The following is a 17,977-nucleotide window of genomic DNA, read 5'->3' as shown; positions in this document are numbered from 1 at the left end:
AAGTTCATCCCCAATTTTCCACCCTTGGGGGTGAAATATTTTCTTCAAATTCGCATGAAACCACCCTTTTGATAATACCTATTCAACAAAAAAAGAATCGTTCAAATTGATTTATAATCGGCGGAGATATTGCGTATAAAAAAGTTCATCCCCAATTTTCCACCCTTGGGGGTTGTTTTTTCTATTATTAAATTTAAATGGGACCACCCTTGAAGTATTACCTATACGCCGAAAAAAGATTTTTTCAAATCGGTTCATAATTGGCGGAGTTATCGCGTAACAAACATAGAAAAAAAAAAAAAAAAAAAACATACGGGTCGAATTGAGAACCTCCTCCTTTTTTGAAGTCGGTTGAAAACAAATAAATAATGTGTATGTAAAATTTTAAATCCCCGCTGTTATTAAACTTATCCTTTTTATAAGCAAAGAATGATTCGCTAATGTCTTTGACTACTCTGAACAAAAAAATAAAAGTATCATCCAAGAAGTTTTTGCGGTACAGGACCCCATCGTTGTGTGGTATTCATAAAATGTATTACAACTTAGGTATGCGCAAGATAGTAAAAAGAAAAAGATCCCTTTCTATATTTAGATAGGCGAAAGTAAGGTCACCCTTCCCTAATATGTATCCGATGCCGCGAAGTGCCTCACTTTTTGCGCCGCAAGTCTCGGGACGGCCACTGTATGATTCCATATTATAATACCCACACGCTCTCGTTGGTTTTTTGTTGCCAGCATGTGTTCACACCGTACGAGGGTTTGACTGGTGTTAGGTTAGTTTCCGGCACTGTTTTGTTCATATTATTCCGCACAGTTATAGCTTACGAAACCGTTTTATAAACATGTTACAGCGCCTCGTATGTAAATTCTTCCCGGGTTGCTTCCATGCAAATATGGAAATGCGATCCTTTTTCAAACTACGATACAAGCTGTGTGTCAACTTAACCTTTTAAATTGTATTTAAACACGATGAAATATTTCTTTTCTGCAGTTTTAAACTCATCCTCTATGACTAGAAATAGGTGTCGTGTGCTCATGCGCAGACGACGTTGATATCTTTTTGTTCAAAAATCGATAAATGCGTCACGTCAGTCAATTTGCTCACTGCATGTCAGAATCTCAATCATTTGTAGAAGACATTTCAGTTTGAACACAACTCAATGTTATCATTTATTTGTTTTCTTTATCCTGACACGATATTATTTCTCAAATATTGATTTATGTCTTCGAACCGTCGAGAAGGTATCTACGAGTATTATTAGGAACACAATCTTTCAGTTTATCGTTATTTAGTTATGTTCATGTCATTTCATTTACTTTCCTGTTATTGCGGGCCACGCTTCAGATTCTGTTCTCAGAAACTTTTGTTCGCGTGTGTAACGAGAAAAGAGAGATTGGGTTCGTTGGTTTTCTTTTTTTGCCATTAACTCTCCTACGCTGGAGATTTTTTCATTTCCCAATCATAACCGTTATGATGATGGCACAAAAGATTGCATTAAAAATAGAAGAAAGAAAATTGGAGTGAAGGCAAAAAGCGGTATTCGTTCGCGTGAGCTTTTACATAGGTACTGCGGAGAAAAGTAGTAAGCGACTCGAGTTTAAAATCAAGGGCTATTATAAGAGATTGTTGTGCCGCTGGCCTTTGAAAGCGATAATTGCCCGGTTATCAATCGGATTCTTGTCTGTTTTATATCTGTGGTGTTGCGCCATAAAATGCTCTGTGTGTTCTTTGTATCTCGGTACAATTTGAGAGTCTGAGTGCTTGACATGGAATGGAACCGCAGGCGTGGAACAAAATTGTGTGGAAGGAAATTGTAAGGGGAGGGTTTATTTATAAATTATTCCTAACATAATAGCTTAGAAAGGACTGCTTATAAAATAATATATTAAAAAAACCTTTGGCGGACATGCGTTTTTGGTCAATTCGCCGCGGTCCTCGTCACCCATCAAATGGGTCGTCGGGGCCGGTGTGTAGAGTGAATTAGTAAGTTGTTCAGTCACCCGACGCGGCCACCAGCGGGCCACGGTATGCAAGTTCACTTCCTGAGTGGACAATTAAAGCGGATGACAGCCAGGAATGACGAACCGAGTTCAGCATTAGCATGCGTTGTGACTAATGACTTGTAATCGCATTTATGTACGCACCAATACTTTAGCGACTACCATACATTAAACATAAATCATTGCATGAATCTGAATCATTGTCAGCATATTTATTCCGTATTTCCTTGGAATATTTTGCTTTGTTTGACACTCATTGTTATGTGATCTATATTCTTGGAATGCATTAGTATTATTTTCACGTTTCGCTATTTAGGTAGAGTTTGAATTGTAGCACAAAGTAAACAGTTTAGTATTCGATTTACGTGTGTCAAAGTTCGATGGTATCTATGAAACGTCTATATAATTAAGTGAGTATGTAATAAATGGGAGTCACACGCGGCTGGCGACGGGCCGGCTCATCATCAGGTAGATCGGAAGCCGATAGCGTCGCCACGCGAGCCACACTCGTATTCATGATACGCGCGGACCGCTAGCCGGATATTAACACGCGTTTAGGGAACTGCATTGTTGCTCCCTAAACTCTAGCGGACAAAGGCAGGACGCGGTGCTAAAGTAGGGTACTAAAAGCAACAGATTGACTCGACGTCACATGCTTAATGCAAAGAAAAGGGAACATTCCGAAGCGCAGACAATGGAGGGGGCCAAACAGCGAACTCATATTTTCGACTAGGGAGTTGGGTTGGTTGACTGGAAGTCATAACTAAAGTTGAAAATGAAATGGAAGTACCGAAACTTTGTAATTGGTGTAATATAATTATTACCTGCCGGTAGAGACAAGAAATGCACCCTTAAGTGTAGACGGTAGAATACTACGTCCAAAATCTTGGTAGGCTGCCAACTTTTCTGGAACCATTGATACAAATCGTTGCAATGACCTTTACGACATTCAACTATCTCAAAGAAAGCGAATTTTATGTTCCAGACGCCAAACTTTGTATTTAAAAAGTAGGGACTTTTCTCCGCTGGATATTTTTGTTTATGAAAAGTACTTTAGGTAAAGTCGTTTATCTTTATGAAATATCAGAAAGGTTAAAGCTGTTCTACTTTTTCGTCTAATAAAGCTGACTTATTCAAGCACGCCGTTTAGTGTAAATTATGTTTGCGTACATAAAAGGTTAAGTAGTTACCCTGGCGTTTTTGGGGGTAGTAGGTACTATAATTTTAAACTCAAGGACGTAAGGTGTATTTATAACACTATCAAGATTATAAAAAGTGTTAAAGTGTGCTTACTGAATTCTTTAATTCCGTCACGCTATCGTTTGACATACTAACACCATTCGTTTATTCACGCGACATGTAAAAATTCTGCTATTTGAATTATTACTTTTAACTTAGTTGACAAAGTTGTCGAAAAAAGGGATACCGGGAATTAGGCATAATTTCGTTGGGTTTTCGTAACGCTTCACGCGCATGGAAAGTTCGTTATACCTTCCCTTATTTTACGGTTCCGTGACAGTAAATAGAGGATGCTATCAAGAGACAGTGATGATAACAAATTGCAAAAACATTTTTGGGGTCCCACTTCATATGCAGTCAGGGGTGGAAATACGGACCCCTATCTAGGCAGTGTCATTAGAAAGCTCGTTTAAAATAAGGACGATCATGTTTCTTTATTAGATACTTTTAAAGCTGTTTTCTCCAAGAAACGCGATTATGGTTCCTTGCGGTGCCTTTTTACCAGCGTACTTAATTATGTAAAAAAAAGGACGGAGTTTGAATCGTTCTGAAGTTACTCAACCACAACGATGTAACATTTTTCTTCGTTCTAACGATGTTGCTTGTTTCTATATTGTTTGATCTATAGCTAGGAAATTCGATAAAACAACACAACATTTCTCATGTATTCACTCTATTATTGTAATTGTTACTAATATGAGTGTTAATACATTGAACTTTAATCAACCATTCATTTGTGACGCCTTCGAAGTTGATTCATCAAACAACCGCAATAAAGTTGTTAACTGCAGTTTCCTGTGTCTATCCGTCTTGGTGTTCATAATATCTACGCAATACACATCGCTACGAGTGTAGAATACAAATGAATCAGAAAGTGCGCGAATGAGGAAATTCCATTCCAACACTGGCTGAATGGAAAACACAATGGAAGTGCAATACATGCCTGAAGAAGAAAAATAAAAAATCTACGGTGAAGCCATCAATTTGCTCCAAGACGAAACCAGGCAAGGCACAACTATTGCCCAACATCTTGAGCCCGTCATCCTCTGGTTTAACGAACTCAACTCCACATAAAAGTGACGAGAGCATTTTTAATGTACCTGTTCAAAACAGTTTTGAGTCACTTTCTGAACCTGCTGAATCGGAGATTGAAGAAGAGGAATCCATGGTATCGCAGCCAGAAAGGCAAAATAGAAGCTGCCCGGAAATAACAATTAATTTGAGGGAAGATTTGAAGGAAATGGAAGACAAAAATACAGAACTGCAAATTAAATTGGACAGTGCAAACAGTCATATTGAGGAGTTATTACTGGAAAACTCAGCTTTAAAGAAACAAATTACTGATTACAAGCTAAGCATAGAAAATTTGAAACAATTATGTACAACAACATCACCACAGTGTAAAAATATAAGCAGCTTGAAAAAAAGACACAAGTCCACAAATAAACTGAAGGACAGCAGCAAGCGGAAGGAATTTGTTCAGAATGAAGCGGATGAATTACATGAATCACTTCAAGAAATCACAACAGCAACAACAAGTCTTCAGGAGTGTTTTCAAGACAACATTGACGAACAACTCCCAAACGAGGCGAGGAAGCTGTGCTTATTGAGTAGTTATACGCGAGGGAAAATCTTACAAAATGCATTAAACATGATTGATCATACAGAATTATGCCATTACAGAAGTTTAGGTGTTGACATAAAACAGTTATTAAAAGGATTAGATACTAAGTTAGTTGATTTTACTCTTCGTGACTATTGTATAATATTTATAGGAGATGCAGATTTCTATAGAACTCGCAATTATCATGACATTATTAATTTTATAAGAATGACATTACAAAAATTTAATCATACAAACATCATTATTTGTCTGCCTACTTTTAGATACTCAGAACATATGAATTTGTTCAATCAGCGAATTGAGATGTTTAATAGGTTACTGTTCTTAGATAATACGAAATATGAATATGCTTACATTTTAGACTCAAATAGACACCTAAAATATACTTCTGATATGTTCACTGGATCACAGGGCATCTTAAAGAATCACTGTTACAAAACTATTTTTACTGATCTGAATGTATTGATAGCTAAAATTTCCAAATATAATATGCTAGACAATTATATATATCTTGACAACCGAAACAAGAGTCCATCCACAGAGGGAGAAAAAAGGGTTGAGAATTTTTTTCGAGACTAACGGACATTCCTTTCTTAAATTGCTACATCAGAACATTGCGGGATTTTTCTCAAAGCGGGATATATTAGAAGTAGCTTTAACAGAGTTGAATGAAACAGGCAAAAAACCTGACATTATGTGCTTCTCTGAAACTTTTGTGAGGGTTGGCAGTGAAAGCTGTTTAAACCTAACTGGTTATAACATTGCATCGGCGTATTGTAGGAAAAGTGGTAAAAATAGAGGAGGTGTATGTATAATGATTAGAAAGGGACTTAAGTTTAATGAGATAACTGATATCAAACAAATATCACAAGATAAAACCTTTGAGTGTTGTGGTATTAAACTTTTAGGATACAATATTTATATTATTTGTTTATATAGAACCCCAGACTCAAACGTAAATTCTTTTTTGGTATGCTTAGATGACATTTTACATAAATATATTAAAAATCCTAGGACCAAGATAATACTAGCCGGAGATTTAAATATCGATACTTGTAAATTATCAAATAGTACTAAATATCTTATCGACATAGTTAAAAATTATAATTTGACATTACACATAACTGAACCAACCAGGCTAAAATCCTGTATTGACCACTTAATTAGCAATATTGACGACGCCTTTGCTGAATTACATCATTTGTATCTATCTGACCATAATACATCACAAATGTTGCATATACCAGTACAATATAAGCACGAAAAACCAGTCCTATGTTATATAAATATGAGAGACTATAGTTTTGAAAATTTAAATAAATTTAGAGATCACTTGAAATGTTTATCATTCTCTGATATTGTAAATATGACTGATATGGATAAAGCAATGCTATCATTTCATGGCATTCTGAAAACCATGTATAATTTAAGTTTTCCAATGAAAAAAGTTAAATTAATCTGCAAATATAAAAAACCATCTTGGATAACTAAAGGACTAAGAAAAAGTTGCCAAACTAAAAGAAAATTAAGATATGAATACTATAAATCTAAATCAACAAACAAAAAGCAACAATATAGAATCTATTCAAAACTGCTTCGTAAATGCTTTAGTCTGTCTCAAAAAATATACAATCAGAAGCTAATAAATAAAGCTAAAAACAAATGTAAAATAACATGGAAAATTATTAAAAATGAAACTAACCAATTATCAAATGACATTATAATTGACAATATAACAATAAATAACAAAACAATTAAAAATCCAATTCGAATAGCCGATGAGTTTAACAATTACTTAATAAAATTAACAAATGAAAAGAAGACACTTAAAAACACAAATAAAATTCGTTTAAATAATAGTATATTCCTGGAACCATACACAGTTAGCGAAATAAAAACTATAATCAAATCTCTTAGTAATACAAATGCAACTGGTTATGATGGAATCTCTACAAAAGTAATTAAACATTGCAACGATGAACTTGCTATGCCACTCACTCATCTGATAAATTTATCTTTTGAGACTGGTTGCTTTCCTGAATTATTAAAATTGTCGATTGTTAGGCCTATTTATAAAAAAGGAGAAAAATCATTGCTAGAAAACTATCGTCCTATAACACTAGTGCCGGTTTTGTCAAAAATCTTCGAGAAGGCCATGAAAGTCAGATTGCTTAGCTATATCTCCAAATTTGGCATACTAAAGAATGAGCAATTTGGATTCCAGGCAAATAGGTCTACAACTCTCGCCATGTTTCATCTGTTGCGTGAAATAAACAGGAATATAAATGCTGGAATACCCACAACAACGGTATTTTTTGATATGACACGAGCTTTTGATTTTGTTTCCCACGACCTACTGCTTCTTAAATTGGAAAACATGGGAGTGCGGGGTTTGGCTCGAAGTTGGTTAGAATCTTACTTGCGGAATAGAAAGCAGGCAGTTGAAATCACTAGCTTAGATAAAAATAACATTGTAATAAATAATAGATCACAGTTTTTAGAGAATGCATGCGGTGTTCCGCAAGGTAGTGTTTTGGGACCTCTACTTTTTATACTTTACATAAACGACCTTCCTGACGTAACAAATCATAGATGTACACTTTTTGCAGATGATGTTTCGGTAGTAATCCCGTCCACAAAAAAGTCTGAGGAACATGAAACTGACATAAATGGTACAATTGACAAAATAATAACATGGCTAAATGATAACAATTTAACAGTAAATTTAAACAAAACTAATTTTATACAATTTGGGACAAATAGACAGACTAAACAAAAACTTAATATACATTATAATGATATAGACATTCAAGAAGCAGATAGTACTAAATTTTTGGGCGTTATCATAGATGATAACTGTGGCTGGAAGCAACAAATAGGAGCATTACGGGATAAATTAAACCGTTATGTATTTGTTCTGAGAAGACTGCGCTACACATCTACCTTGAATGCTTGTCTTGCAGCATATCATGGATATGTCGGCTCAATTCTGAGGTATGGACTTTTGGTTTGGGGAAATTCTACTGACATGAATTTATTATTTAAAGCGCAAAAAAAATGCGTAAGGGCAATTTGTGGTATGTCCCCTCGTCAATCCTGTGAGCCTGTCTTTAGAAAGCTACAAATATTGCCCCTACCTTGTCTGTACATCCTTGAGGTAGCTTTGTTTGTGAGAAATAATATTAATTTATTCAAAAAGCGAAAAGATGTTGTAAACTTCAATGTTAGAGATCCTAGTCATCTAGTATATGATAGCTTACCTAAACTTAAACATTATCTTGATCAGTGTGATGCCATGTGTGTTAAGATATACAATTGTATCCCGAACCATATCAAAAACCTACCAAATGCAAGATTCAAAAGGTCGCTTATAATATGGCTAAGTGACATGAATTTTTATAGGGTAAAGGACTTTCTTAATATGAGACATTGTAATAAGAAATTTTGACTAATTATTTTTGACATCATATTATTTTAATTGGAAATTGTATTTTTTTTGACATTAATAATTAATCTTCATCATTAACATTATTACTAAATTGTAAATATTTGCATGCCATTTATAGTAAGGTAAAACATGAGCACAGTTATTATTATTATCTATCCACATATATTGTATATCACCATGTTTTAAGCAAATAAATTTATTTGATTTGATTTTGATTTGATCTGAACTGTCTATAAACTATAACGTAGTTCTATTTTTGTATACAGGGTGGGGAAGTGACGTCCAAAGCTAACGTTTTGATTCTTTATGTTCTTCTTGTTATCGTGTCGACAACAAACCTACACCTACACAGTGTCAGCCCAAAACTTCGCTACAAGAGTGAATTCTTTATATTTAACCGCTACCTGATTCACCCCATGCCACTGTCTAGTCTAGTAGGGGTTGTCTACCCTGGGTGTACTTTACGAGCCGTCATAGTATCTGACATGACTCATCGGTCTGTGCCCTCTGAAGTACCGAAGTAGTTCAAATCTACAATGCCTAGGAGAGTTTTCATGAAGTAAAAAATATCTTGGTGATTCAAATCTAAATTTTAGCGTTGAATTAATTTTTTTAGCCACATTGTATTGTGCCTATGGCTCCATGAGTCACATTATTAAATACTAGCACAATTAACCAGGCGGCACAAAGCCACATGCGTTCTAGACATGCAACGAAAGAATTCATAAAGGACGTTGTTCTATTTATAACCCACTGTACACTTAATTGTAAAGTGACATTTATCCTTCGTTAAAATTGATGACGTAGCTTCCATTAAATTCCCCCAAGTCCCAACTGTTGCGTTAGTTTAGAAGATCGTTAGTTCGTTACACGTTTGATGTTTTTTCTGACACACCCAAATGGAAATATTTTTCATACTTCGGCTGAAAAAAGTCCTTTTAGCGTCTCATTTCATCCTAACCTCGATTAATTCCACAGCGAAACAAAAGGAAACGATATTTTTTTTATAATGTTCCAGCACCGACTGTAAAATAAAACGTTATTTGAAGACTACGCCGTTAGCTCTACTAATTGGATCCAATTATAAAAAGATTACGATTTTGTGAATTTCGCAAGATCATTTTGTATTTTACGCTTCCGTTAACAATATTGATTCCAACAACCTATGTTAAGAGGCGTGTAATTGAATATTGTCTATTGTCCGGTACTTCAGAAACGACGAAATGATGTTCACTTGTGATTTATTCTTCAGAGCTTTAAGGATTAAGGAGTTACTTATATTCTAACTTCCTTAGTGTGGTCGTAAGTGAAGTCGTTTTCCACTTGTATCCTCGAGCACGTCTCCCACATGAAACATGAGCCGCGCGGGCGGATGGGAGTAGACACTCATATCGGGACACTCTCCGCATTACAATGAGCGCTTTACTTGAAGACTGATGAACTGGTGAAGCAGTTTATGTAGTCAAGGAAAGTGCTCGACCCGCCTGAAAAACTTCGCATTGAAATCGAAAGTCCAAAATTCAAATTACCGTGGCGTGTACCGGCCGGCGCGTGGAGGCATTTCGCCGAAACGCAATGGAACGTGACGTCCGATATTCGACTTGTGCAAGTTCCTTGACAAAGGTTTAATAAGAAATTCGGCCAAAATCCAGTTCTGTAGCTCCAAATTCCGCTTCCATTGTTTTGAAGGATATTGTTTCACCGGAGATATTGAAATTGAGTCAAATTGAATTTCCAAAGAACTTCGTACAAATCTTGCTAAAATATCGGTAATAAACTTCCCCTATTTCGCAGTGGGGTGAACAGTGATTCAGTGTATTTCATGGAATCGTTTATACTTTCCCCTGTTTTCATCGGTATTGCAAGGTTCATTTCACTTGCCTACGACATGGCAGTTGAGCACTAAATAGTCGTTAGCCAGTCGTGTGCTGTCTAGTAGGTATACCGCCAGGGCGAGGCCTCGGCGCGCCGTCGCGACGCCATCGGTCGCGACAGCACGAACCCCGATGCAATTTAAAATTACCCCGAAGTGAGGGTGTTCACTCATTCACTCGTTCGTTTTAAATGCCCATTCTAAATTGTAGATACGCACGTGAGGGGGCCGGGCTGCAATCCGTAGTGTAATTTATTCAAAATTATTCTCTACATATCATTCGGCTGCTGTTTAATAAACCGGAAAGTTATTTAAATTGCGTGAATAGAAATTCTAGGCAACGCATTAATCCATTAATCGCATTAGCACGAAGTTGGGGTTGATTATGGATCCGTGCATTTCGGCAAATTCGAGGTCTTTACAAGTTTATTACATTCTAAAGTTATTGCATCCAGATTAAAAAACGCATTCTCACCTCGTTTGTAACAACTCAAAGAGGTGTGTACTTATGTGTTAAACAATAACAATGTTCGATGCTTAACGGCGTTTATCTTGAAGTTTTGAGAAAATGAGCCCACCAATTAAGATAACCGAATGAGGGCAGGGCTGACGTCTTTTGGTGGATGGTGGCCTTTCAGAAAACCAGCCGGTTTGTCGACCTCAAGGCCTTTGACATAAGGGCCTAGAGACACGCGAATCGCTACCCAGCAACCCGAAACTGTCGTAGTTTACCCACTAATTATGTTTAAATTGGTTCAAAAAGAGTCGAGCCAATGTAACCTGATACGATTTTGCTTCGACTTTCAAAGGGTTTGATAGAAGCGTGTTAGTGAATATAGAAGGAATACGAAACGGGAATAATCTGCTACCTGCTCATGACGTGCTCTACGAACCATTGTAAAAGGAAACCATTCAAGTCTGCGTTAAGTAAGCGGTCAGGTAGCGTGCGTAAAATTTGATACGAGACTTGCAGGCACAGATAATCTCGGATTTACATTCCGACCCTCGGCAATATGGGCGCGGGTGAGATCCTCGATAATGTAGGACAAAGCTTTTTTTCACAATAAAACGATAGACCCCGCGCCCAATTTATCCAATAAAACGTATGCGGGCGCTAAGTTGGGCGACACCGTGGCGGCTGGCGACCGATTCCACTCCCATGCGGTGTAATTATTCAGAATTACTAGGTTCAAATACGTTTATATCGACGGCAGTTCTTGTTATCCAACCCCTTATGTTGTTATTATGCGCTTGTGCACTTGTGTTGCCACGCCACGCGTCACTGGCCCTCGCGAACCGTCTAATGTAATGATTTTGCGATTACGAGTAGTTACATGCAATTGGTATTTTGATGAGTCATAATAGGTATCGTATAGATGTCGAAGGTCCTAATACTCCTAATACGTTACATATATTCAGATGTGTATTGTTGTGTACTCACATTCCTGTCTTACTCGTGCAGTTTGTCTTTCGCGTTTGTACTATAATTAATGACTCATTGACTACATTGGAGATGCGAATGTAATAGTTTTAATTGTTTAGCAAATAGGCATGGTACATTATGATTCATGTGAAGTTCTCAAATGTAGTACAATGTACGACGTATTGTAAACATCGGGCGTGTAATCAATTTAAGCCGTTTGTAAATTATGCTCGACCCGATGGGGGTTTCGAATTCCCGGCTATTTAGGGTATAGTTTAAATTAGATTGGAAAAGCGGGTCAATTCGATTTCAATCGATTCCTGATTAACGGAATTGGCATACTAATACTATAGGGTGGCTTAATATAACTTGAAACTATGAAATAGATAGGCATTAGGAATTAGGAGTTAGATTAGACGTAGGCGAACGGAGCCGTAATATAATTTTTGATTTACAGATTACCTTCAAGACAAACTTGGAGGGTGGAGGTGTCAGTGATTATAATAAATCTTAATTTGAAAAATGTTGCAATAATTGAGGAATGTGTGCTGTGTTACCCAAAAACCCTGATAGTTCTTCATCACGATACGCATAAGGTAGAGAACCTAAAATGATATTTACATATTTAGCAGCACGTCTGTTTAGAATAGAATCTTTGCAATGCGTTTTCATAGTTGAAACCGGATCTGTCGATGCATTACAGGCGCGGGCTTTCCAGCTTTCATGCGTTTGTTGAATTTGAGGTATGCACTATGAGTATTTTTGGCTTTGTTTTAGCCTCGATGGCGTTTCCTTGTTTAGTTGTAATGGGGCTCTCAGAACCATTCGGCCGGATTGACGTGTGTTGTGCTCTGCGGTAAACAGTTTCACAAAATGTTGCTTACCACATTTGAGTGTAGTAGATCATAGACGGGTTTACCCGTAAGTTGATCGGAAGTGTGGTTACTTAATAACTAGTTTTCCACGCGTCTAATTATAAGTATGTAGTCAAGTAACGGTAACGGACGATTCATGCTAACTTGAAATGAGTTAATTAATAACTAGTATTCGACAATTAGTTATTTTTCAGCCTTTCATTAGTTGATAATGTGTAATAAATCGTAATTATTTTATTGTCGGTTATTGGTGTTAGTAAATCAATATAATATCGTAAATCGTGTAACACAGTTGCGCAAGGACATGACACATAAATGCCTTTACCTGAAAAAATCGATGATTAAATCGTAATAATTGACGATTTGACCAACAGCTAAAATTGGGGACTGGTATTTTCCGATTTGGAAAAAGTTTGGTTGAGATGCTAATATACAGTTACGTTAACATCATAGAAAGTCCAAAGTACATTTTCTGCCCAAATCTGCGAAATAATAAATCATTATAAAATATCCCACAGCAACAGTAGCTAATCCAAGATTGAACAATTCTATTCTGACCGACTATATCTGGTTAAAGACGTTTGTTATAAGGCTTGGAAGGAGTATTTTGATATAAGGTCCAAAGAAAAGGGCATCTGGTATAAAACGATACAACCTGAACCTCTTATTATACCTTGGTTTGACAACTGTGAGTTGAGTAGACGAAATATTGTTCTGGCTTTAAGACTTCGATCCGGCCACATTCCAACTAGAAAGTTCAAATATTTAATGGGCTTAGAACCATCTCCCCTGTGTGAAGACTGTGGAGTCATTGAAGACGTCGTTCATGTCTTGGTGGAATGTGTCCGGAACGGGCAAGCCAGGTCTCAGCTGTTCCAACCTGACGGGTGTTCGGTCGGCAGATGCAACAGCATCCTGGCTTCTCCTATGTCGGAGGAGGCAAGAGCCTTATACTGTGTTTTTCTAGCTTTTTAGTCTCCCAATTTTAGACAATAAGACACAAATACATTGTACCTAAAATATTACCTAGATATATTGTACCTAAAGTTTGTATCTAATGGAGCGACATTGTCATCTTGACAAAGCTCCTTAAATAAAGAGAAAAAAAAAAAAAAAAAAAAGTCCAAAGTACATTTTCTGCCCAAATCTGCGAAATAATAAATCATTATAAAATATCCCACAGCAACAGTAGCTAATCCAAGATTGAACAATAAACAAATTGTTCCACGCTCTTCTATAGAGCTCTTAAAAGTTATTAACTCTTGTACATCTTGCTGAAAAGAAATATGGTAGCTTTTGACATTTAAATCATCGTATTAAAACGGTAGTACGATTAATAAGTTCAACTTTCTAGCTTCTTTGTGTTAGCGTCTATTGACAAGTCAGGGATTGTTCTCAAAAACACAATAAAATTCGTCGCATCACTTGTGAATCAATTGAAAAGCTTGTTTCCCATCCTCCGGACCCCTATCATCCGTACAGTGGAACGAAAACCGTTATGATATCAGTATCAAATGTCACAGACATCAATAATCATGCTGGCTATCAGGATAATAAATTAAAAGTTAAAACCCGCCAAGTCTTAATCAAAGTTTAACTATTCCGCTAAATCTCGAATTAAGCATTACAGTTAGCAAAGAGATTGGATTACCGCTATCATTTTTAATTAACGAAATGTTCTAGATGAAATCTGATATTGAAAGTTAAGTTTTGTTTTGAACCTCGATGGTCGTACGTAACTGCGTACGGCGTATGAGCCACGCGTCGCGTCGTCGACCCAGACAATCGATTTTCTATTGTCTCCAGTGTTCGAAGTATCTAGGTATTGAAATACCAATCTAGAGGTATTTTCCCAATAACCTATAGGTATAATTTGCATCAAACAATTTAATTTACGTTTGATTACTTGTGCGATACGAGTGCTTAATACATACGTTGTTAAATTCATATAAAATCACTTAAAATATTTGTATTATAAATAGATTGTTTCGAAATCTAAAGGCATTTTTACATCTGCACACAAACGGGAACTCGTAAAAAATTGCGCAGTAAACCTTTTCAAATATTTTACTACAACAGACGCGGTTTCGTAGTCAAGTTTAGCTTGTTGTATACGGCATATCAAGCTGAACAGTGTGGCATCTTGTAGTGTTGTAATAGGGTGTTGTTTTGCAATAAAAATGTACAGTCTGACGTGACATACGTGTGTGTATGCTCGATGGCTATTGTGTGCGTATAAGTCTACTCATTATGCGACACTTGGGGTGAGACAATCGCAAAATATCGATTACGGCGCGTAGGTACCGCCGCTTTGTACCGCGCACACGTTCTGCATCACTCGATTTACATAGCTCACCTAAGTGCGTAATTACACGCATTTGCACCTGCATTTGTTTCTCGTGCTCGTCAAGCTTTGAATATTTACTACTGATACTAATGTTACTACTCGTAGTAGTACTACTACTATTAATGTTGCTACTACTACGCCTAGTAGATATCAAAACGCGTCTGTAACGCTGTAGCAACTATCAATGCACAAATCTGTCGTCGTAGCATTCTTTAAATTCTGTAACACTACGATTTTTTTTTCGTAGCGTAGCGTGTGTATTTGTATTTAATAACAATGTAAAATTAAATATGATGAAGATTATTTATTTACAGTACAACAAAAGCTTAACTTTCTTGTAATGTACTAAACATTATAGTAATTTTGATGTAGCATTATTACATTATTTTAAACATATCGTAATTTCATTACTTCGAAAAGCCATGTCAGTATTTAGTCTTCAAAAAGCCATGTCAGTATTATTAATTAACGAAATCAATCAATGTATTTTAAAATATGTAGATTTTTAATGATTTGGCTGTTTTTATAAAATTTTTATTCGTAAAATATTTTTAGAACAGTAAATTCAGGTCACATTAGTAAACATTATTTAAATACGATTTCTGTGTGTAATGATAAAATCCTGCTATAAAAAATACACACTTATGGCGGATCGGAATGATGTAGCATTTTTTTGGTAGCCATAACGTAGACATCTGGTTTTCGACACACATAATATTGCTGCTATCTTTATGGCCGGTTCCATTGAATGTTCATATCGATTCATCCAGATGGGTGGTGACCTCGTAAACGGAGCTTTTCGGACGAAACAAAAGCGAAGACTGACCAAACGGGCGTCATGACGAGTGCTTCGAATTAACCCACATTATCAAGCTCCCATTATGTGTCGTACGTAACAATGGACAGCCGTCAGCCCGCGTTATGGGGCACCTATTGATGTTGATTGGTACATCAGCATGTTTAAATATTTAAATATGAAATTCTTTATGCTGGCCATGCGTGTGTTCATCGCGCAATAACAAATGACTGCCGCATTCCATCCTGCCCCACTCCTTTAATTAGGTATCTGGTTTGATTAACGCGTACCTTGAGTTATGCCGAGCCTTGAAGTGTAACGAGTAGTTTAGACGTATCGGAATGGATCTGGCCATCGTCATATCACTCAATACGATTTGAATGGGAATCGAGAACAGAATTGAAAGATAACAGATACGTATCTATCATAGTAATTGATGTAGTAGTAAAGACATCAACGAGTAATTTTAGGCATAAGTATTTTACTATTTTAAATTTTTAAATCGTTATCGACGTTCAAATGTTTTTTATAAAAACATGTTACATGAAAAAACAGTTCAGTTCACATCACCACAACTTGTTCGAAATTAAAAATGTAAAGTAAACGTTAAACAAGGCACATTCCGTTTTTTTAGCTTAAACAATTAGCGAAACAACTAATTAATATTTATCTGTCTGATAAAATGCTAATCTTACATGTATTCTTTTGTAGTAAATCGATTAATGTGAGCTTTTATTACAGAGGGTAATAAAATATTATGAATCATAAACCGCCATAAATAATGGCTTTGATCGTTTTCCTCTGTGAATGTAGCGATTCACATACATTAGGCCCCTTGGAAGGAATTTTATGGGATCAGAATAGGTGGCTTTGGCATTATGGGTAGAAGATATTTCATACTTTTCATATTGCATACCTATGAAAATAAAAGGTTGGTCCTGAAAACCTTGCATAAAGTAAAATGAAGAAAATAAATATACATATAGTTTTATTTGCAAATTCTTTGACGTGGGAGTTTTAATCCATATTCACAGTGTAGGTAAATAAAATTACCTCACGTTCTTTGTACCAGTTTGTACGCTTTGCTAAACAATGTTCTAATACATTTTATGTTTACTCGATTGGAAAATGCTTTTACTGAATTGGACTCAGTAAATCCCAGGTTTTTCTTTTCTGTGACTCTACCACTCAGAATATAGTAACTTATTCAGATTGTAGTTATTTACGGAGTATGTACATTTTAACTATCAATAGGTGTCTACCGCTTAGACTCGTCTAAAAAATTGTCTGTCCCAGACATCTAGCCGCCCATCGCGCCAATGTGTTTGGTGTTACCTACCTAAGTCCGTTAGAACTCGTTTTTAAAATGCCATAATTATTCAAACTTTGTTGCCACGTCAATTGCTTTATTTGGGCTACTTTAATTTACCAGGTTTTTGTCAAATAATCTCATGCAATGTAATATTCTGTAATCCGTATCTACCTAGGCTTTACTGATAGATGTAAGTTTCTGTCTTCATAAAAACAAAACTTAAAGATTACTCCACGATTATCCGTGTGATGTGTCAATAAATAAATAAATAAATCTTTATTTGAAACCAGAAACAATTTTACACAATCATTTTAGCGTTAACATTTGCAGTAGTCTAAGACTGATGATCTCAAAATCTAAATGCCAATGTTTTGTTGCAGCGGCCTGAACTTCCAAGACCTGATCGTGAGGCAGGGCGCCATCGACTCGCCGCCCAAGACCCCGTTCATCCTCGGCTTCGAATGCGCCGGCGAGATCGAGCAGGTCGGCGAGGGCGTCACCAACTTCAAGGTAAGGAACTCCTCAGATCTTTTTCTAGTCCAGGGGACTCCAAACTACGGCCCGCGGGCCATGTCCGGCCCGTCACTGCCATCAATCCGGCCCGCGACAGCTTAAGACTAAGCCTATGTTGGAAAAATTAAAATTTTTATGGCCCTTGCAACATACCGAAAAAAATATTTGGCCCCAAGGCTTCAAAGTTTGGAGACCCCTGTTCTAGACTATTCAACTTCTTCATCATCATCATCATTTCAGCCATAGGACGTCCACTGCTGAACATAGGCCTCCCCCAATGATTTCCACATTAGCCTGATGGTGGCGGCCTGCATTTAGCGCTTTTCCGCTACCTTTATGAGGTCGTCGGTCCACCTTGTGGATGGTAATTCAACTTAGCCCCTATTTTTGTCGCAGTGGTAATACGTTATCCATATATTTCGTAATCGATAAATGGATCTAAGTCAGCTCCCGTATTTTACTTGTTTTCGCGGAGGTAATGCGTTTTGCTGGATGAAGACAGCGCAGGTCCGATCGTTGAGGTTTA

General features: G+C 36.6%; 1 protein-coding gene across 2 annotated transcripts in view; it reads left to right on the top strand.

Annotated features, from left to right (window-relative positions):
• Nucleotides 1-17,977, top strand: part of LOC135079995 (synaptic vesicle membrane protein VAT-1 homolog-like) — a 45,044-nt gene that overhangs the window by 5,828 nt on the left and 21,239 nt on the right. For both annotated transcript variants that reach the window (XM_063974660.1, XM_063974659.1), the window contains exon 2: nt 17,319-17,448. In XM_063974660.1, coding sequence (XP_063830730.1) covers nt 17,319-17,448 — 130 coding nt within the window. The remainder of the gene's footprint in view (nt 1-17,318; nt 17,449-17,977) is intronic.

Source organism: Ostrinia nubilalis, chromosome 17 (assembly GCF_963855985.1).
Source record: "Ostrinia nubilalis chromosome 17, ilOstNubi1.1, whole genome shotgun sequence".
NCBI lineage: Eukaryota > Metazoa > Arthropoda > Insecta > Lepidoptera > Crambidae > Ostrinia > Ostrinia nubilalis.
This window is presented reverse-complemented; position numbering and strand designations above follow the sequence as displayed.